We start from the raw sequence: 22,644 nt of genomic DNA on the forward strand, positions 1-22,644 counted from the left end.
TGCTAACACACACTCTCTCTCTGTTGTTGTCCTCCTCCTCTGAGATGGCTATGAGTAGATGCTGTCATCCACCGATATTTACATTATATACACATTGAAAAACAAGGCTACTTCCTTCACCACCTATTACGTTATCATTGACAATCTGCAGGCTCGATGTCGAGTCAATGTAACATAATAAGGAGACGGTAGCCAAAGTAGTCACAAGAAATATTTAATGAAATAATTACCATGGATTGAAATGAAGAAGAAACTAAAGTAACGACAGACAAGAACACATACTACACAGACGGGATCAGCACCAGACAAAGGGGAAGGCAGAATACTTATACATGAGGCATGATGAGACAAGACACACCTGGGTAAATTACAAATGGGTACAGCTGGAGGGAAAAACAATGAGAACTACAAAACCACGACAGAGAACGTAAGGTTATGTATATAACCAAGTTCTATGAATACTGGTGATGCTCAGCGTCATTCTGCACTAACCTTACTTTGTGCCTAGCACTGAATAAAAAACTCCACAATGTACCTTTACATACCGACATCCGTCTGGCCACACCCCTATCCGCTTACCTTCATAAGCAGGTGTGTGGTCACCTACTCGCCTCCTTCCCAAACTTTCACCACAAGGCGAGGTCAAGGGCCGCAGTGGCGTCCTGACGCTGAGCGTCACCAGTATTCATAGAACTTGGTTATATACATAACCTTACGTTCTATTTCATTCTGGTTTCCGCTCAGCGTCATTCTGCACAACAGGAGCTGAGCGGAAGCCAGAAGCTCGACAAATGTACCCCGCTGAGGCCCCCCACAACCATCAGACCGGAAAGGACCGAGCCCCCCGACCCTCCCTAATGGAGGGATACCCTCCCTATTGGAGGACGGGAGGGAGACGGATCCGACCATGCGAAGAGGAACTCGAGCAACTCAACGCACAGGGTGAGCAGACCGTGGCTTGACCCCACGACTACGCACACGCACAACCCACATGCCACCAGGGAACAAACGGAAGGAACAACCCTCGTTACTGCCCCCAAAATCACGGAGTCAAGAACAAACTCAACCCCGTGGCAAGGCCGTAGCAGCGGAGCGCGAAGGAAGACCCAGACCCCCTGAAGGGACTGGATCCCCTGGAAAAAGGGGGCCCGGAGAGGTCAATGACGCCAAGCATCAAGACCTCACCAGGCGGTCACTTAGTGACACCGCCCCCCACATCGCCAGCATATTCGGACAGGGCCCCTCCAAGAGCGGGCTTTTCCCCCCACTAGTACGCCGCCTGGCACACTGACCCTGCAACACAGGCAGTCAGCATGGCCGTAACTTTGAAGCACTCAAAAGGTTAACCATAACGGAAGCAGGCAGCGCACCGGGGAAACCAGGCAGCAGGCTGTAGACCCGAGCCTGGAGCACTGCGGACGAGACAGGCGTCAAAGGGGTCAACTGAAAACAGTACCCTGGCGGAAGGGGCGTATGCTGGCATTGTTGCGCACCATGACAAAGCCTCCATCAAAAAAAAAACACCCAGAGGGGTCGAGGCAGAGAAGGCTGACACGATTGTCAGACGTCATGAACGTGCAGGGGCACACTCAACCGGGTAACCCGGGAGTTGACTTTGCTCCAACACACCAGGGAATCAACCACCCTCTTGGTACCACATACGGTGGTTGTTCCTATAACCCCTCAAGAAAAAACTCCAAAACACACCTGCGGGTATACACCAGCTATACCGCAGTACAAGTGTTTCAGTTTCCAAAAAGGGTTATTCCAGGCCTACGGTTCAACGAAACATTACTTCGGACCGGGCCCGGCGGCTCGGGAAGCACACAGGGTTACCAGAGGAGGTCCAGAAGACCACCCCAACAGCCCCCTCTTCGCCATGCGTGAGAGAGGAGCGAAAGAAAGGAGAACCCGCCCCTTTATGATAGTGCCAGGTACAACGTGTACCCAACAAAGGGTCTCCATAACGCCTAACCCTGTGACACCCGGGCCGACCCGGCATTTTTCCCCCTGAAAAAAGCACAAGTCCCTCAGGGTACCAGAACAGCAGATCTGCGTCCCCGGCGGACAACAGGTTAACTGACCTGGACCAGCGCGACCAGAACCAGTCCCTTGCCCTAACCACGCTGACATGCCCACTCCAGGAGAGGGGGTAGGTATGCGTGTCGATCTAAAACATGAAAAGAGGGCGCCACCCAGACGGTCCCATTTGTACCATGCTCAGTGGCCCACCCCAAGGGCGTGAGACCCCTCTACCTATGTTCTGATCTATTCCGTTAACATCCCCCAGATATGAACGAGAATTCATCGAGACAACCCAGTAAACTGGCGCTCGGAAGAGACAAACTCCATCCCAGTTGCCCTATAAAAACGCTGTTTTAATAACGAGCAACCAAGGCGTACTAGCCCCCTGCGTGATTCTTATCAGAAACACCCCGAGCCAGCACTATGTACGCGTCGAGACCCAAACACATCAATGGATAGTCTAACAAGACACCAGACATTGTTCCTCCAAGTCGCCTGGGAGAACGACAAGGAGCCGTCGTGCTTCACGTTCTTTCCTCTTTTTATTTAAAAAAGAAAGAAACACAGACTGACATGAATCCCACGTGACGCAGCTGAGGGTAAATTTTTTTTTCATTTTTACATCCCGCCACCCTCGCCACAGGGAGGAGACGGGAATCCCCAGAGAGACTTCCCACGCGAGCTGTATAGATTGAAAAGAAATATTGCAACATTGAGCTATGTAACACTTGGGTTAGGGCTCTCCGAGGAGGAGGCACTGAACCAATACACACTCAATAATCGAATTGAATCGAATACACACACAATAGAGCAGAACTCCTTTTTTTGAAGTTCTACTCACCTTAACAATCTGAGGAGGAGGCTCTGAAACTCTGAGGAGGCTCCCTCACTGGGAAGGAGAGTCCGAACTCACAGAAGGCACTTCTCCCTGAGGAGGAGCTTTGTGAGGAGGAGCTCTGACAACTCCCTGAAACAGATCCATAACATGGACCTGAACAACCCACGGAAGTCTTACCAATAGAGACGCGCTCAGTGACGTACTCTATGGCGGGGGAATTTCCACGGTGCACACGCCCAATCTTTCAGGGCATGGGACCAGGAAACTCCCTCCCCCCAACCCCCCCTCACCCTGTAACGTGCCGAACCGCAACGTGACAGGAACCTTGAAGGACAGGTGGGTTTACCCCTGACCAACAGAAAAAAGGGGGAGGAAAGGTTACCAGTTCACCCCTTTACGACCCCACACCCATGATACGATGTAATGACAAAAAGAGAGTATGACACAGTCATAGTCAGCTCCATGAAGCGTCTAACAGCTTCACACAGCGCATGTGCTAACCTGCTATCTGATTTTTACTAAGGAAAAAACACAGAATAGAGAGGGCTCTCCAAGAGCCCCGGTACCAAACTTACACATGTGCTTCTGTGGCCAGCCCAACCCAGTTGTAGGTCACATGACACACACAACCCATCATCACCTACAAAAAATGGCAAAAACACTCTACAGAGGAACGCCGTTTTTCATAATGAGAGAATACATAATTCTCCATTAGTATCGGCCACAGGCCTTGCTAAGCACACACGAAAAGCGACCAAACAATCTTTTCCTTTAGGAAAATAAAGTTCCTCAAGCTGTTTTAGCACAACCTCAGCAATCAAGCTAAGGGTTACATCATATCCCTACCACACAGTGACACAATATAGTGTAACAACATGTCTGAGAGGAGGATGAAGAAGTCCCCAGGGAACCGGGGGGAAACACAACCCTCCTACTTTACCCTTAATACGGCCAGTTGAACAGGTAAACCTGTTAATATGTGAACACACTGTTCATTGTCATTACAGGCTGAGAAAAGAATCATTCTTTACTCATATGTCACTAAGCATAGCTTTATAGGTTAGTTTAACCCCCTTAGTTGTGAGTACACAGTACATAAACACACATGATGTTTCTCAACACAACAAACCAGATCATTTTCACATCTGTAACAAACAACCCGATTTGCATGGAGAAGCTAAATACCAGTGACAAGACAATTCACACATAACTCGCATCGTATCCTAAATGTAGTGCAGCAACACTCGTTTTGGAAAACATCGTTATTTACAAAACATTTAGAAGGGAAAGCAAGAAGAAGTGCTCAAGGTCTGGTCAGACCTTGCCTACCTTGAGCGCAGATCAAGCGAAACTGCAGTCTCTAACAAGGCACCGTAGTAAACACAGCCGTTCTGTGTTGTCGACCTGGGCAGCGTCGCTGCTCCATCCCGCCGCTACGGTCCCCCTTGTTGACGCAGTCCTTGCCGTCCTGGCTCAGGGCAGGTTCGACAAACATCCTCTGTCAAAGATGACGTCGTAGTCAAGAGTGTTTAAAACATGTTATAATCAAAGCACGTTCAACAGTGTAGCATTAAGCTAACGGCCGCCCTCGGCCGATAGCAGCAAGCTAACGTTTCCTAGCCTAGCCTAGGTAGGCCACAACTAGCACGCAAGCTAACGTTTCCTAGCCTAGTGATCACAACAGGCTAGCGCCGCAGCTAACAGCTGACTGGCTAACAGTAGGCCACCACTAGCACGTAAGCTAAGCAGCTATCACCTGAACTTGTACACAATGATATAACAATCACTCAGACAGGCCGCCGTTCTGAAACCCTCCTCACTGTTTAAGAGAGAAGAGAAACGAAATGTTAACACAGTTTTACAACGGTGATTTTACCAACACCCGGCGGGGCCAGCACAATTCCCATGGGCTGTAGCTGACTTGAACACAGATCTTCCACTAACGAACATCCATGCCCATATTTCCTCTCATTTGTATATGAAAGACGGGGCCTCACGGTGACAGAGAAACATCCACTCGTCCAGAAAACACAGGGATCACCAGTGTTACTGGTCGTGGCCCACTAGTTAACTATAATGGGCTTCAGACCAAGGTCCTCTGCCGTTGCCTAAGAGGCTTGAACAAAGGACCCTTAATCTGGGGCCGGTGTTCGTAAACATTGTCAGCTAGCCCCCATAGCACTAACAGACAAGTGGAGCTCGCAAGCAAAACATCACTCACCAACCTGGAACCCACCGCTCCTCACAACAGCGGCGCGTCCAACAGTCCAGCTGCCGCTGAAAGGTTTTACCGCAACCAGCCACAGCAAGGAACTGCAGTTGGGAGGCATGCAGCGGCGTGCTCCCAATACGAAAACCGGTGGAGGATTTTTTGAATGATCATCATCTTCCAGACACTCCAGTACGAAGACAATATCGCCGTATTTTCTCGAATATAGTGAGAGAGAAAATAAAGATATGATGTCAACGTATCTCTTGTTTTCCAACTCTTCTCCTACTATCACATTCACGTCAAGTGGGGATCTACCGAGGCACTTCCTTGTGGTGAAAGCGAGAAAGGAGGAGAGCAGGTGACCACACACCTGCTTATGTAGGTGAGCTGATAGGGGTGTGGTCAGACAAATATTGGGATATAAAGGTGCATTGTGGTCTTTATTCAGTGCGCGTGCATGTGTGCGAGGACAGTGCTAGAGTGATGCCGAGTGGATCCACTATGAAACAGAACTGTGATGGATCACGGTTTATGTGGGTTTTATTTTTGTTTATTCTAGTGTGCATTGGATGTATTTTGGGTTTTCTCTGGTGAGCTGTCAATCACCAGACACCAGTTATTTTTTTTTATCTGGTGAGCTGTCAATCACCAGACACCAGTTAATTGCCATGCGGCATGGGCTTGTGTGGGCTTGATTGCCACCTGTTTGGTGTCAGGTGTGCAGTGCCTTTAAGTAGGCTTGGTTGACTGTGTTTGGATGCTTGTCCATTTCATGTTTTTCCTGAATAGTAGAGGAGTGTCCCAAGCTCCTCTACTATTGAGGAAAAACATGAAATGGACAAGCATCCGAACACAGTCAACCAAGCTAGGTTTTCTCTGTCTCGAGTGCTCTTTTTTGTTGTTTTCAACTGCTAGGCAGTGGTGGTTACTTTGGGTTTTTCCCCCAGTTATTTTATACTGGTGTTTTGTGTGTTCTACAGATTTTATTTTAATTTATACAACGGCATGCAAATTTCTCGATTCTGATTGGCTGAAACAGTCATTTTACACGTATTTATTCTTCACAATTCCACGCTGCTGGTCCCACGACCCGCCCACAACCGAATCACATATCACTCCGCCGGATCAAAACAAGATGGCGGACAATAATCTTTAACAAATGGATATGTTGATAGCGTCATAACGACTAAATATGAAGCGATTCTGTCACGGCGAATGTCTTAGTCCTTTAAACAATGTTGGATGATGTAATTGATGGGTCATGAGTCATTATAGAACAAAAGAAAAATCGCGCGAATTGATTGATTGATTAATTAATTTGCAATTTTATCCCTTCCTCTTCCTTGCCAGAGCTCATCTCTCAACATTGTCTGGCTTCCAGACACACTCACTCGGTCGGGCGCACACACACACACACACACACACACACACACACACACACACACACACACACACACACACACACACACACAGTCTTTGATTAATTGCAATGTTTTTTTTTTTTTTTTACCTACTTTCAATAGAAGCATCTAAGAATGAAGTTCTATAGAAAGTAGGTCTGCATGAATGAATGAATGAATGAAAACTTTATTAACAGATTGCAGAATGGGTACAGTACAGTACAGCTCAATACATACAATTGTTAAGGGGATGCAGACCAGAGAAAGACTTTCGTCTTGTTTACATCAGGGTCCCCCATTTTCAATTCATCGTAACATATATGACATACATGACATACAGATAGACAGTACTGCTACATCTATACATTTATGACATACCAGATTTGCAATTACAGTACTGTTTGTGATACAAAAAGAGTCCAGAAAGAAAAGAGTATATACATTAGGCGTAGAAACTGTACATTGGATTGGGTAGGTGGGGGTGGGGGGGGACTGTACATTGGAGGTGGTTGGGGGGGGGGGGGGGGGGGGGGGGTTGGGTAGGAGTGGGGGGGGGGGGTTGGGTAGGAGGGGTGGGTGGGGACTGTACATTGGAGGTGGTTGGGTGGGTGGGGGGGGGGGGGTTGGGTAGGAGTGGGGGGGGGGGGGGGGGGTTGGGTAGGAGGGGTGGGGGGGGACACTGTACAACTGTACAAACAACACTGTACATTGGATTATTGACAAGACCATACTTGGTAATTTACTGTACATTGGAGGGGGTTGTGTTCGGACATTTACAGGGGCCAGTTTCGAGTTGCAGTCTCCCTTAGGTGTTTTTTGAGAGTGTTTTTGAAAGTGGGTAGTGATTCACATTCCTTTACAGCTTTGGGTAGGGCGTTCCACATTGATGTGGCATAATTGCGAAACGTGTTTAGTCCCTTGTTTGAGCCGAATCTGGGTTTAACATGATTTGTGGAGCTCCCTCTGGTGTTGTGATCGTGGTATTCACTGACCTTTTGGAAGTATTTAGTCATGTACATGGGTACCTTGGTCGTGTAGTGTATCTTGTAGACCAGGCCCATTGCAAGTTGCTGTACTCTGTCGTCTACTCTAAGCCATCCTAGGTTGTCAAAGTGGGCAGGGGTGAGGTGGGTTCTAGGAGTAAGGTCAAGCAGTAGTCTGACCAGTTTGTTTTGAGATGTTTGTAATTTTGTTTTTAGCGCCTTTGAGGTGCTTTGGTACCATGAGGTGCAAGCATAGTCGTAGTACCCTTGAATGAGTGCTCCTGCTAGAGTCTTCAGGGTATTCTTGTTTACCAGTGAGGAGATCCGGTACAAGAAACGAGTTCGTTGGTTGACTTTTTTTATTACATTGGATGCCATTTTGTCACAATTGTGTGTATTGAGCCGTACTGTATTGTACCCATTCTGCATCTGGTAATACAATTTTCAATCAATCAATCAATCATTCCAATAACCACTAACTTCATAATTAAAAACTAAAGAAAAGTTGGATGTGTTAGTTGGTTGGATGTCTTAGTTGAAAGGCAGTTGGATGTGTTAGTTGGTTCGATGTCTTAGTTGAAAGGCAGTTGGATGTGTTAGTTGGTTGGATGCCTTAGTTGAAAGGCAGTTGGATGTGTTAGTTTTCCAATAACACACAGTTGGATGTGTTAGTTGGTTGGATGCACTTCAAGCTGCTTCCACATGGAGGCAACTTCTCTCAATCATTCCAATAATACACAGTTGGATGTGTTAGTTGGTTGGATGCACTTCAAGCTGCTTCCACATGGAGGCAACTTGTCTTTTTTGTAGTTGTGGGAACTACTTTTTCTGGCGGATGGTTTTTTCAATAAATCTTCTATTAATGTGTGTTTATTGTATAGCAATAAGGTTGGATGAATATGGCAGTTGTATAAAAGCATTACACCACTTGCAGTCGTGATTTGTGAACAATAAACCATGCCTAGGGGGGTCTAACGACCACCCCTAGGCATGGTTTATTGTTCACAAACCACTCCTGCGCATGATGTAATGCTTAATTATTTTATTCCTGTGTTTTCCCCCACCCTCTCTCATCGCTCAGCGATTCCAGTGGTTACCCCTCTGGGGTAACTTTAAGATTCCCCTTTTTGTGTGTGTCTGTGTGTGTGTCCTACACAGTGATGCCACAGATTACTTGTAAAAATAATCTGATTACTGATTACTCCTTTAAAAAGTTATCTAGTTACTTTACTGATTACTTGATTATCAAAGTAACTTAGTTACTTTGAAAGTAACTAGGTTACGAAGTCGTCGTCGTCCCTGCTGCTGCCACAAGAATGACAATTTTTTTTTTTAAATAATGCTTTATTGAAAGTGCATAATGTCATAAATCATGATTGGCTGCTCAGACAGCCAGGTCATCATGAGACGAGAAGTTGCCTCCATGTGGAAGCAGCTCGGAAGTGCATCCAACTGTTCTCAGTAGGACATTGTGGGATATTTGTGGATATCCTGAAGAAGAATGTTCTCAGTCAACCGAGGTTTGGATAATAACAAGGTTTATTAACCAAACAGATAGATTACATAGAGAGAATGGCCACAACATCCAACCAACTAACACATCCAACTGTCTTTCAACTAAGACATCCAACCAACTAACACATCCAACTGTCTTTCAACTAAGACATCCAACCAACTAACACATCCAACTGTCTTTCACCTAGACATCCAACCAAACAATTTCTTTATTTGAAATCTTTATTTCGAACATGCAATGAATACAAACAAACAATAACAAAAGCAAAACAACTCAATCTACATGTTCGAAAAGGAGTAGGAAGAAGTATACACTTATTTAATCCTACCCCTTTTCCACTACTCAAATGAGTGTACTATTTTAAAACATAAAAAAGAAAAGAAAAAAGAAAAAGAAAAATATATATATATGCAAAACAAAAAACAAAAACTATATATGTAAAACATGAAAGAAATAAAATAGAAAACAAAATAAAAATGTAAACACCCGTGAATATCAAGTCCCTTCCTCATCCCTGTACCTTGTGAACATAATTTCCTTATACATCAGTTTGAATTGTCTCATGTTTGGACATTGCTTTAGCACCACATTTAGACTGTTCCACAGTTTCACTCCACATATCGAGATGCAGTGTCTTCTCATGGTAGTGCGTACGTTTAGCACTTTTAAATTGTGTTCTCCCCTCAGATTATAACCCCCCTCCCTATCAAAGAACAATTCTTGAATGTTTCTTAGAAGTGCATGACCTTTTGCTTTATACATTAATTGTGCCGTTTTAAATTCCACAAGATCATTTAACTTCAATGTATTTGACTCCAAAAACAATATGTTAGTGTGATCATGATAACCTGCAATGTGAACTATCCTTATGGCCCTTTTTTGGAGTATAAAAAGTGGTTGTAGTGTAGACTTATAATTGTTTCCCCAGACTTCAGCACAGTAATTTAAATATGGTAAAACTAGTGAACAGTAGAGAATGTAGAGTGATTTTCTATCCAGAATGTGCTTTACTTTACTCATGACTGAAATGCTTCGTGAGAGTTTTATGTGAGGTTTCCAACAGATTTTATGGTCTATTATTACACCTAGGAATTTATTTTCATAAACTCTTTCAATAATCACATCATTTATTTTAACTTGTACCTGAGTATCCAATCTACAGTTTCCAAACAACATAATTTTAGTTTTGCTCAAGTTCAATGATAATTTGTTTCTATCAAACCATTTCTTCAATTTCTTCATTTCAGATGTGATGACCTCTAAAAGCTGCTGGACATTCTCACCAGAAAAAAAAAGATTAGTGTCATCCGCAAATAAAATACATTTAAATATATTGGATACTTTACATATCTCGTTAATGTACAAGATGAACAGTTTTGGACCCAACACTGACCCCTGGGGGACACCACAAGCAATGTCCAAACATTCAGATTTATAATCTCTCATTGTCACAAATTGTTGTCTTTTATTTAGATAGCTTCTCACCCAGTCCAATACTACCCCCCTGATCCCATATCTCTCCAATTTCCTGATTAATATATCATGATTAATAGTATCAAATGCTTTTTTTAGGTCAATGAATACTCCAGCTACATGTTTTTTTTAATCTATGGAATTTGTGATTTTTTCAATGAGTTCTATTAACGCTAGTGATGTTGACCGGTGTGTTCTGAATCCATACTGGCTATCGGTGAGTAAATTATGTTTATCAATGAATTTATCTAATCTGTTGTTGAAGAGTTTTTCTAATATTTTTGAAAACTGAGGAAGTAGAGAAACAGGCCTATAATTTGTGAAGTGGTGCAGTCTTGAACAGAGGTATGACTTTTGCTATTTTCATTTTATTCGGAAATCGACCAGTTTTGAAAAAACTAACACATCCAACTTTTCTTTAGTTTTTAACCTACTTTCTATAGAACTTCATTCTTAGATGCTTCTATAGAAAGTAGGTAAAACAAATTAAAAAAAAGTTTTCTTTGCCCTATAGGAATTTTTTTTTATTTTTATTTTTTTTAACTTACTTTCTATAGAAGCAGCTGGGAGGTGCGCTGTTTTAAGTGAGCGTGGGTTATTGAATTGATTGATTGCTAATTTTATTACTGTCCGCCTTGTTTCCAAGTGGTTAAGTTTAGGCCCTCTTTCGAAGTTGGTTAAGGTTAGAGTTTGGAACCAGGGCTGGTGGTCTATCACCCTGCTCTAAAGACAAACTCTAACCTTAACCAACTTCGAAAGAGGGCCTAAACTTAACCAGTTGGAAACCAGGCGGACAGTAATAAAATTAGCAATCAATCAATCAATCAATCAATTCAATAGGCCATGCTCACTTAAAACAGCGCACCTCCCAGCTGCTTGAAAGTAGGTAAAAAAATAAAAATAAAATTGCAAATTAATCAATCAATCAATCCGCGCGATTTTTATTTTGTTCCACAATGACTCATGACCCATCAATTACATCATCCAACATTGTTTAAGCAACTAAGACATTCGCCGTGACAGAATCGGTTTATATTTAGTCGTTATGACGCTATCAACATATCCATTCAGTCCACCCTCACTTAAAACAGCGCACTTCCCAGTTGATTCTATAGAAAGGAGAAGAAAAATTTAATAAAAATGCAAATTAATCAATCAATCAATCCGCGCGATTTTTTATTTGTTCCACAATGACTCATGACCCATCAATTACATCATCCAACATTGTTTAAAGAACTAAGACATTCGCCGTGACAGAATCGGTTTATATTTAGTCGTTATGACGCTATCAACATATCCATTTGTTAAAGATTATTGTCCGCCATATTGTTTTTTCCTAAAAATCCGCACGGCGGAGTGATTGTAATTCGGTTGTGGGCGGGTCCTGGGACCAGGAGCGTGGAATTGTGAAGAATACATACGTGTAAATTGACTGTTTCAGCCAATCAGAATCGAGAAATTTGCATGCCGTTGTATAATCACTGAGAGACTCCTGCCAGTGCTGAATTGTGACAAATGTCAATTTAGAGTGATGTAAAAGTAAAATTCTGAATTCTGATATGACTGGTCAAACTGAGGTTGCATAAAAGAAAATCATGCCTGTATCTGATTTAGGATCATTTAGGATCACATTAGGATAATTGAAAAGATCAGATTCCATGTGATTAGTTTTACAATTTTATTTTTATCTGAGTCACATATGAGCAAAAACATCTGATTTGGGCCACTTGCCTGCAGTCTGAATGTAGCCTGATTACATCTACTGTGTTCTTTTGAACTGTATAATTGTTCTCCACTTAAGCACATGGTTTGTTACAGATATACAAGAGCCAGAACCCAAACGCAGACTCAGAGCGAATAGAGACGAGGAATGGAGTAAAACACAAAAGCGTATATATTTATTATACAAATATATATTATAGATGAAGATATATAGGAATTGGTGTAAACGGAACCAGAACACAAAACAGAATATAATAAATGTCCAAACAAAAAGCAATGCAGAACGTAAAAAAAACAAATTGAACAAAATATCAAAAGAAACATGGAAACAGGACTATGCTCACGTCTATGACGCACGTTGAAAAAACAAAAACACTTACATCTACCTAGCCACGCCCACTTCCGGTAGTATATAACCCGTTGAAGTGGCCATGCTCACCCTTCAGAGTCTGAATTTCATGTGAAAAACAGCCGGGGGTCCTCAGGGCCAAAAAGCAAGACGATTTGCCAGTAATCATATACAGTAACTAGGGTTAAGTGTCAAATTTCCCTCGGGATAATAAAAGTATTTCTATTCTATTCTATTCTATAGGATAACCTTCGTTATATTTCCTACTGGCTCCGCGTCTTGCTTCGCCTATTGGACTAATGGGCGGAAAGCAAGGCTCGTAGCCCCGATAAATGTACCCCCTGAGGTCCTCTCACGACCACCAAAGCGAGGAGGGTCCTAGCCCCACACTCATCCTAACGAGGAGCGGAAGGATAGAACTCCGACACTATGTGTAATAAGGCGCAGCCTCCCTAAAACTCACAACGTGAGTAGACCGTGCGTAAAAACACACTGTCTACATCAACACACATCCCGCTAACACACTAGCAACGGGATGCAGAAGAGGTCCTAGCCCTAAGGACCGCACGAGAGACAGAGCTCACAGTCACGTCCACGCGATAGAATCTGACAAAAGGACCCGGGGAGGACCACGAAGTCACAGCGCTTAATGTCCTTCACGAGACCCCTCTAAGCAGGGCAGCAGAGGCTGCCACACCACAGGTGGAATGCGCTCTGATGCCTGCGGGGGGAACCTGTCCAGCCAAGGTGTAACAGAGGGCAATGCCCTTGCACAACCAATGCCAAAACAAAAAAACATGAACACATCAGCCCAGTTTTGGCCTCGCTCCACTGGCTGCCTGTTCGCTTTAGGATCGATTTAAAATTAGCCTTAAATGTTTTTAAATCACTAAATGGCACGGCTCCTCCCTATCTGTCCGAGCTCTAGCACCGCCACACCCCCCACCGATCCCTCAGATCAGCTGACCAGCTGCTATTGGTGGTGCCTAGAACTAGGCTCAAGACTAGGGGAGCCAGAGCTTTCTCCACCGCAGCGCCTAGATTGTGGAACAGCCTCCCCCTCAGCGTACGGACCGCCCAGACCGTGCAGGCTTTTAAATCACTTTTAAAAACCTACCCGTTCTCCTTGGCCTTCCTCCCCACTTAATCACCACTAGACCCCTGGCCCTTCTATCCTCTTTGTTTTACTGTGTCCTACCTGTTTTTATTACTTTCATTGCTTTACTATGTTTTTAATCTTATATCTTGCATCATATTATTTTGTTTTTATTACTTTCATTGCTTTACTATGTTTTTAATCTTATATCTTGCATCACATTCTTTTGTTTTTATCAACCTGCCTGTGAAGCACTTTGGTGCCAGCTGCCGCTGCCTGGAAATGTGCTATATAAATAAAATTGATTTGACTTGACAATGTGACAGGTGTTGTTTTGACAGCACCTTACCTATGTTAGGGCTACCATGACAAACAAATAGTTGACTGATAGTCCTGAGGTCCTGTGTGCGCTTAATATATATCGCAAGCGCCCGAACAGGACCAGTCCCGGCGCCATGGGCGGGCATTAGGGGGCCGGGCCCGCCCACTGAGTCAGCTGTGCCCACCCTGGCAAATTTTATTTTTATTTTTTTTGTCAATCAAAGTCAACTATCCAAATCCTTAGTCGGGGACAGCCCTAGTGGGCACTGATGTCAACAACAACACTACTGAAGCTAGCACGGCACTCTGTGAGAATTCATTTTCTACCCTCAAGAACGTCTTTACAGAACATCGCCTTAGTATGCTTCATCGACGCAACTAAGGCCAATTTAATTCAGTTGGCATTTGAGAAGGACTTAACAAAAAAGTTCAGGAATGAGTGGAGGGGCAGTGTTTTAAGAAGATTTCACTTTGTCCCCAAACGCCGCTTGCCGCTCTACTTATGATGGTGAGTAGCCTGTGGAGGAATTGTTTGCTTTTTTATGCACCTTATTTTTGTCAGTTCAGTTCAGTTTGTCAGTGAATTCAGAAGTGTTGAATAAATGGAGACTTTTCAAAGATATAGAATAGAATAGAAATAGTATTATCCTGAGGGAAATTTGTTACTGCAAATCACTCAACATTAAACATTTAGACAGAACAAGTCACAAATAAGAATAACAAAACAAATGGCCTAAGAATAGAATAAAATGAAATAGAATAAAAATTGAATAAAAGATACAGTAAATAAATACAGTAAAAATATACTGAAGTCTACAGTAGGTGTAATAATGCACAGTGCTGTTTAAAAAGTAAGAGTCCAGGAAGATGGTAATTGTCACTCTGTGCTCAGTGATGCAGTGAGGCACAGTGATGCATTGTATAGTCTGATGGCTGTCGGAATGAAGGACTTCCTGTGCCGTTCAGTGCTGCATTTAGGTAGTGTGAGCCTATAACATGCTCCTCCTGTCAGCCAAGTCTGTGTATAGTGGGTGGGAGGGGTTTTCCCTGATGGCCTGGAGCTTAGCAAGGTTCCTCCTCTCCGCCACCCTCGCTAGAGTCCAGCTCCACCCCAACCACGCTACTGGCCTTCTTGACCATCTTATCCAGCCTGTTTGTGTCCCCTGCTCTCAGTCCGCTGCCCCAGCAGGTCTGTTATATATATCCGTTCAGTCTGTTTTTGCATAAGTGAAAGTTCTTAAGATAGAGAGAAATTAGATTTTTCAATTTCCTCTCTGCTGTTTAGTTCAGCACCGTGGGCAGCGCCAAGCAAGCCACAGCGCCGCTGTGCCAGCTGAAACGTATAAAAGGGAACCTGTGTTGAAAAACCATTGTGCCCCCCCGAGAAAATGTTATGCCCCCCCACTAATTTGTTTCTGCAGCCTGGTCTGAACAGGACACAATAGGTGAAGGCTCTTTTCCACCTCGCCTGCGTGAGGGGGAGGGTGGAAAGCCTCTAGCACAATAACCCTAGAAGCATGGACGCTGAATGAAGAGGCAAAGAGGATGATAGACTCTTTTGAAATGTGGACGCTGAGGAAGATGCTGAAGATAACATGGAAGGATAAGATCAAGAATGAGGAGGTACTGAGAAGAGCGGATATGCAAGGAGGACAGCTGCTGGAGAGGTTGAAAAAGAGAAAGATGGAGTTGTGCGGGCACGACTCCACCATGTTCTTGGTGAAAGTGCGAGGGGCCAGAGAATAGCCGAACGACCCTCTCTGATATTCGTACGCTACTCCCTGCTAAAGAGAAAGCACAGGAATTTCCTATGAGGAGGAAAAATCGGGATGTGAAAATATGCATCCTTCAGGTCTATGGAAGTGAACCCGCCTCCCACCTTGCTGCACGTGTCACCAGACCCGAATGGGAAGTGCCCCAGTCTACAGCTAAGAGGTGCAAGCGCACGGGTGTACTTTCCCAAAGAGTTCAGCTGAACTACCAAAAATTATTCCCCAGCACCACAAACAAACAAGGAGAGAATGTTTAACACATCTGGGGCCATCCACGTATATATATACATGATTGGGAGCCAGCGCTTGATGGCCAATCACGTATATATACGTGTTTAACTCGTTATTTCTTTTATTCGCTATTGCCATTCATAATTCATCGAGGCACCTTGTGCATACTGTTCTGAGTGTGTCTGCGATTGCAGACGGTCAATACCGCCCCCTAACGCATTGTGGCAGCAACTGCACTACATCGATCTGAGCCGTGTGGGCGGGGTATAAATACTCCGGCGAGGTAACCTGTTTCAACGATACATCTGCGAGGCTGCCTCCCCCCCTCCCCTTAACAATTGTGTGTATTGAGCCGTACTGTATTGTACCCATTCTGCAATCTGTTAATACAATTTTCAATCAATCAATCAGTACGGCTCAATACACACAATTGTTAAGGCGATGCAGACCAGAGAAAGACTTTCGTCTTGTTTACATCAGGGTCCCCCATTTTCAATTCATAATGAATTGTAAGTAAGGCTGCAATTAGCACCGTGCAATCCATTCTTTGTGGATCCCGCCCTGGGTGTCACACGGCAAAATAAGGGGCTGTAGGGTAGCGGGGGCTGTTTATACTAGAGGTTATGCCTAAGGCCAGAATGCTCCTCCCACATCCTAGCCTAGGTTTGGGGCAGTGGAAGCGCTGAATCACAGACAGAAGACAGTATATAAACGCAGCCCGTGGGCTGAAAAGCGTTCCATCTGAAACGGGGAAGCAGTGTACTCCGAGCGAAGGCCAATATACCTACCGCCACAAGGGCGGACTACAATGTAGTAGGGCTGACCCCTATTAATCGATTAGTCGACTAATCGGTCGAAAGGAGCCGTAGTCGACTGGCCAACCTCTTAGTCGAATATAATAAAAAAATCAAAAATATTAATATTTTATTTTATTTTTTATCATTCTTTCCAAAAGAAAAGAGGCCTAGAATGACACGCATACCAGGGGCTAACTGCCTACGAAAACAGGCACAGAGGCACTGAAAGAGGATTTCACTCATCTAATGAACACACTAGACTAGACAAATATCAAGATGTATCCATCAGTGGACCAATTGCATGCTTTTGTAGAGCACAAGAAGCCTTCAGTCGACTCCTTCAGACATTAAGCATTAAGCACCCCCACAGCCCAAATGGAACGATAAAAAAGTAAAAAAAAAAAAAAAATATATATTTTTTAAAATATTATATATATATATATATATATATTTTTTTTTTAAGTGGACCAATAGTCGACTAATGGCAAATTTTGGCCAATCCTAGTCGACCATCCAAATCCTTAGTCGGGGACAGCCCTACAATGTAGTAGTGTCCTCCTGGTTGCAAGGAATCACACGGTTAAACAAGCCAAGCTCCCACGTTCATGTGTCAGAGTCAAATGCGCACTTTCACTGATCTCGACAGAGAGGGGTAGTTCAACGAGTAACAATGTTTCAGAACACTGCGCTCTAATCCTCCACAGTTGCAATAACAGTTTGTACAATCCACAGTTTCAAATGACACAGTTCATATAATCCAGGGCTGGGCATGTCCTCCCCAGGTAGGCTCGCCTCTCCGGGTTCAGCAGACACATTCAGCACACACACACGCGACACACGCAGTAGGTGTTTTGACGGTCCACATTCTGAATGGTTTCCCCGCAATAGACCGATTGAGCGGAGATTGGTCCAGTATGGGTCTGATTCCCCCCATTTTCTTGGGTACCAGAAAAATACCGGGGGTAGACACCTCACATCACGTCCCCTTCCTGGGAGTGAAAATTACTTGCTTTGCCAACAGAGATTTTTTTATTCGAATCTCGTCGGCCAGGGCCGTGCGAATTGCAATACAAAAAAACGCAGTTGCGCACCCTTTAACTGGCGCTGACCTGCCAAGATGGTAGATAGAGATCCCCGTCCCTCCGATGGGGGACCCCGACAGAAAAGGGAGGGTTTCAGAACCTGACAGCCAAACGGGGGGTAAAATTCAGGGTCCTCCGTCTGAATAGACGGTGACACACCAGGGAAGACACACATGTCTCCCCCCTGGCCCGGGAGTGGCTCTCCCCATGGGGCCGGGGTGATTAGCCCTGGCGCACCAAACGGGGGGTTATATTCCACCACCACAGACTGCCCGCTGCTCACACTTCCCGATTGCTCGGTGCGCTGAGCGTAGGCTTTGACGCCACTCAACCCAGGGCCGGGGGTCCCTCTCCCGCGGCTCGAGCTCTCCACTGACCGCCGCGAGCCCTCCCCGGGCTCCAGTGATATTCCGGGGGATATCGCTGGTCGCCGGTCCGGGGATACTACATAACGAGCGGCGGACAACAAGTGCTGTGGCAGTCCTGAAAATGACTTTTTGGGTGGTGGTATATCCATCTTTAACACTTCCGGCGCCAACAGCAGAGGGCGCTGATGGCCCTTCAGCGCCAGTGCTTTATCCAATCTAGGATAGGACTTATTTGCGAGTGCTTAAAATATATCAAATATAATAGCAATCGATCTAAATAACACGGTGATCGTCAGTGAGTTGCTTCCAGTCAACATGCACGAAACAGATACTTTTTTCATACATACATTTTCGTTTTATACTGTGATGAATATGAATATATTTCTAGAGCGTTCTAAACTCCAGCAAATCGAGCTTCAATGTATTTTGTTAGAAATCGTGCCATTTGTCGCTTGATTTATGAATCGTTTTCAAATAAACGCTAGATTATCGATATTATATGTGTCATCATGGGCGAACAGAAGCGGGGTCTGAAAAATCGCTTCTCCGTACTTTGGTCGGCGCGAACCTCACACACACACACACACGCTCTGATGGCGGTGAAAAGAACATCGGATTAACCCAAGATTCGTAACATAAAGTCCTTACCTCACATCTGATGTCCTGCAAAAAGATTAATCCAATTCCTGATCACCATTCCAAATATTGATCGCGTTTATTGATCGAATGTTATATGTCCAAAACACATAATCCACGCTGCTCCGAGTGTCCCCAGTCAATGTGTTATAACGATACTGCATGCCCGAGAAGGAAAACCTGGACCGGACTTCTTAGATTGATGCACAGCCCCAGCCAGAGGGATTCCAATGATGTGCAATACCATCCGGGAGACGTTAGGCGGCGGTATTTGCCCTTTGCGAGCTAAGACCCATTCCCAATGATAACGTCAGGCTGGATGGATGAAAAATGAATGAATATAGCGAATAAAATAAATATCGATTAAAACCCGGGATTTCTCGGGTTTGGCGCCCAGAGCATGGCGAGTTAACCCGACTTATCTTGGGTTTGGCCTCCAAAGGGTAACTAACAGTAACAATAACAAACTCTCAACACTGCAGGTGCTTGTGAACAGCCTTTTCGCGTGAAAAAACGAGGAAGGGTGAGCATGGCCACTTCACCAGGTTATATTTATTTAGCCTTTATTTAACCAGGTTTGTCCCAATTGAGATCCAGGATCTCTTTTACACTACCGGAAGTGGGCGTGGCTAGGTGGTGCATGACAATGGGGACGTTGTTTTTTTTGTTATATCATGTAAGTATCTAACAGCTGTGGTAATGTGCATAATCAATATTTACACCAATTCCCTCATCCTCTCTTGGACCTTCAGCACTGCAACCAGTCGGACCATGTGACCCACCTGTCAGACATGCTAAACATCATCTTCACTGTTCTCTTCACCGTGGAGATGATCCTCAAACTCATGGCCTTCAAAGCCAAGGTCAGACACAGCAAACCCGATGATACATTATCCCCAATGTGTCAGTGAGTGCTGATTGATACATTGACATTAAATAACAAACAAATGCACCCCCTCTAATACTTCTTTCTTCAGGGGTACTTTGGGGATCCCTGGAATGTCTTTGATTTTGTCATTGTCATTGGAAGCGTTGTGGATGTGACACTGAGTGAGGTCAATGTGAGTACCGTGTCTCTCTCTCTCTTTCACACACACACACACACATGCACACACACACACACGGCTTGACATCACTTTCTGCACTTTGAATTGATAGTAATTATTATCACTACTGCCATATACTGTAGCATACCAGAAGCATAGAGGGAACACTGGTCGATTTTGAATGTTACTCTGTGATTCACTTCACCTGAAACATGTCCTATTTGTAAGGAAAAGGTTTCTGTACTGGCAAGTCAGTTAATCATCAACAAGCTTTATTGTTCCTCATTCAATCCAGTAGGTACCATGACGTCTTTTTCCCCCGCCTCTAGTGGTACTCATTAGTTTACATCAGGAATGCTAACATGCTGTTTTTAGGGCAGCTGAAGCTGAAAATAATGTCCCCTACATTGTGAAAAGTTCCTGCGGAAGAAGAATAACTAAACAACTGAACGTCCTCAATTCAGGAAATTATCCAGAAAACGTACACTTGAAATGATGAAGGGCTTTGGTGAATTCTGTGTTGCAGCCACACAATAACCCAAGGACATGATAATGATGTATAAACAGGCCATGTTCAATATTCTGTCACATGTTGACTGGTAGTGGTATATCATCATCATTGCCCGTGGATTGCTCTTACCTCTTATTATGTTGGGGCCGAGGAAGAAGAGGCAGCAGAGAGGTCATTAACTACAATAATTACCTTTAACTCTAAAGCTGACTTGTGTGGACTGTTGTCTGTCTTCATGTCTCATTCACCCAACCACCTCCACATAGAGACACACAAGCCAGGCTCCCCAGCTGGCCCTGGGTTCCAACTCTAGCACTGAGGATGTGGTCAGTATGCTCCCCCCAATCCACCCACCCAGCCTGGATGCCACCCCCCCCCCCCATCCCACCCACCCTCCCTTCACCTGTCCATTCACTGTAACCACCCTCCCCCACACTCAACACCTCTGTTGTCTGTCCGATGGAAGAGACCCCGTTCCAATACCTGGGGAAAAAAGCATCTCCTCCTTACCTACCTTTGTTAAATCCGACACCATTGCTATGACCATGATTACTAGTGAGACTATAACTATGATCATTGATAACAGTGGTGGAAGAAGTACACAGTTCCGTTTCTACTTTTACTCAATAAAAGTAGAAATACCCAGATAAAATAGTACTTTGGTAAGTATTTGATATTTAATGTACTTACGCATCAAAAGTAAAAGTATGCATTCTACATTATGTTTGTGTATTCCAGTGCCAGGGGGCATTCAACCCTCTAACCATTGACGCCTAAAGGTTATGTTAAAATGGTATGTGGTCCAGTTATGCTGACTCTGATTATGTCCTCTTGAAGTTGGCAGGCTTCACATTTGAAAGTAGTACATAATCTTCATAGATTTTTACCATGTTTTCTATACAAAATCTTTTTCTTCAAAGTAACTAGTAACTGATGGGTTCACTTGAATGTAGTGGAGTAAAACAAAGTACAATATTTCCTTTGAAATTTTGTGTAGTACAAAGTTCCCTCAAATGAAAATACTAAAGTAAAGTACAGGTACCTCAAAATTGTACAGTACTTAGGAAGGAAAGGAGGAATGAAGGGAGGGATGTGGGACCCTCTCGAAAATGAGATACTGTATCTCAATGTGGTTTTCCCAATAAAGAATTTTCAATAATATCTTTTCCAAAGTATTTGGATGGGGTTGCAGTCATTAGTCTCTTGTTTTACTGCAGCAACCGGCACTTGCCATACCCACCTGGTCCTTGCCACACCCACCTTCCCATCCGTTGAACACCCAAACCATGTCTGTGTCTGGTTACTCTCTGCCCCTAACAACCTTCCCTTCACTAGTTTCTTCACCGACATAACGTTTTCAAGTGGACACAACTTGGAAAATTGGCTGATTCCTGATCAGGTGCTAAGGGCAGAAAATAATCAGTCCATCACCATGTGTCAGTTTGTCCTGTTGCTCGACTGACACCCTTCTGTTATTTTACTGTGAGCTGTCTTTAAAATATAACGTCACATACTTATGGTGTGCTTGATGTTTTCAGACAAATACGCTAATTCTACCAAATATGGACACATCTTCCACTACTGCATAACGTAAGGTTATGTATATAACCAAGTTCTATGAATTCTGGTGACGCTCAGCGTCAGTCTGCACGCACTTCACTTCGTGCACGAGCACTGAATAAAAAATTCCACAATGTACCTTTACATCCCAACATTCGTCTGGCCACACCCCTATCCGCTTACCTTCATAAGCAGGTGTGTGGTCACCTACTCGCCTCCTTCCCAAACTTTCACCACAAGGTGAGATCAAGGGCCGCAGTGGCGTACTGACGCTGAGCGTCACCAGAATTCATAGAACTTGGTTATATACATAACCTTACGTTCTATTTCATTCTGGCTCTGCTCAGCGTCAGTCTGCACAAGAGGAGCTGAGCGGAAGCCAGAAGCTCGACAAATGTACCCCGCTGAGGCCCCCCACAACCATCAGACCGGGGAGGACCGAGCCCCCCCGACCCTCCCTAATGGAGGATACCCTCCCTATTGGAGGACGGGAGGGAGACGGATCCGACCGTGCGAGGAGGAACTCAAGCAACTCAACGCACAGGGTGAGCAGATCGTGGCTTGACCCCACGACTACGCACACGCACAACCCGCATGCCACCAGGGAACGAACGGAAGGAACAACCCTCGTTACTGCCCCCAAAATCACGGGGTCAAGAGCAAACTCAACCCCGTGGCAAGGCCGTAGCAGCGGAGCGCGAAGGAA

The 22,644-nt window shown here is 44.4% G+C and overlaps 1 protein-coding gene across 1 annotated transcript in view; it reads left to right on the forward strand.

Moving 5' to 3' along the window:
• cacna1sa (calcium channel, voltage-dependent, L type, alpha 1S subunit, a) overlaps positions 1 to 22,644 on the forward strand; it is a 151,992-nt gene that overhangs the window by 97,663 nt on the left and 31,685 nt on the right. Inside the window, exons 27-28 of the mRNA XM_084316714.1 lie at positions 19,574 to 19,684; positions 19,799 to 19,882. Coding sequence (XP_084172840.1) covers positions 19,574 to 19,684; positions 19,799 to 19,882 — 195 coding nt within the window. The remainder of the gene's footprint in view (positions 1 to 19,573; positions 19,685 to 19,798; positions 19,883 to 22,644) is intronic.

The sequence above is a fragment of the Notolepis coatsorum genome, assembly GCF_963971535.1.
Source record: "Notolepis coatsorum genome assembly, chromosome: 6".
Lineage (NCBI taxonomy): Eukaryota > Metazoa > Chordata > Actinopteri > Aulopiformes > Paralepididae > Notolepis > Notolepis coatsorum.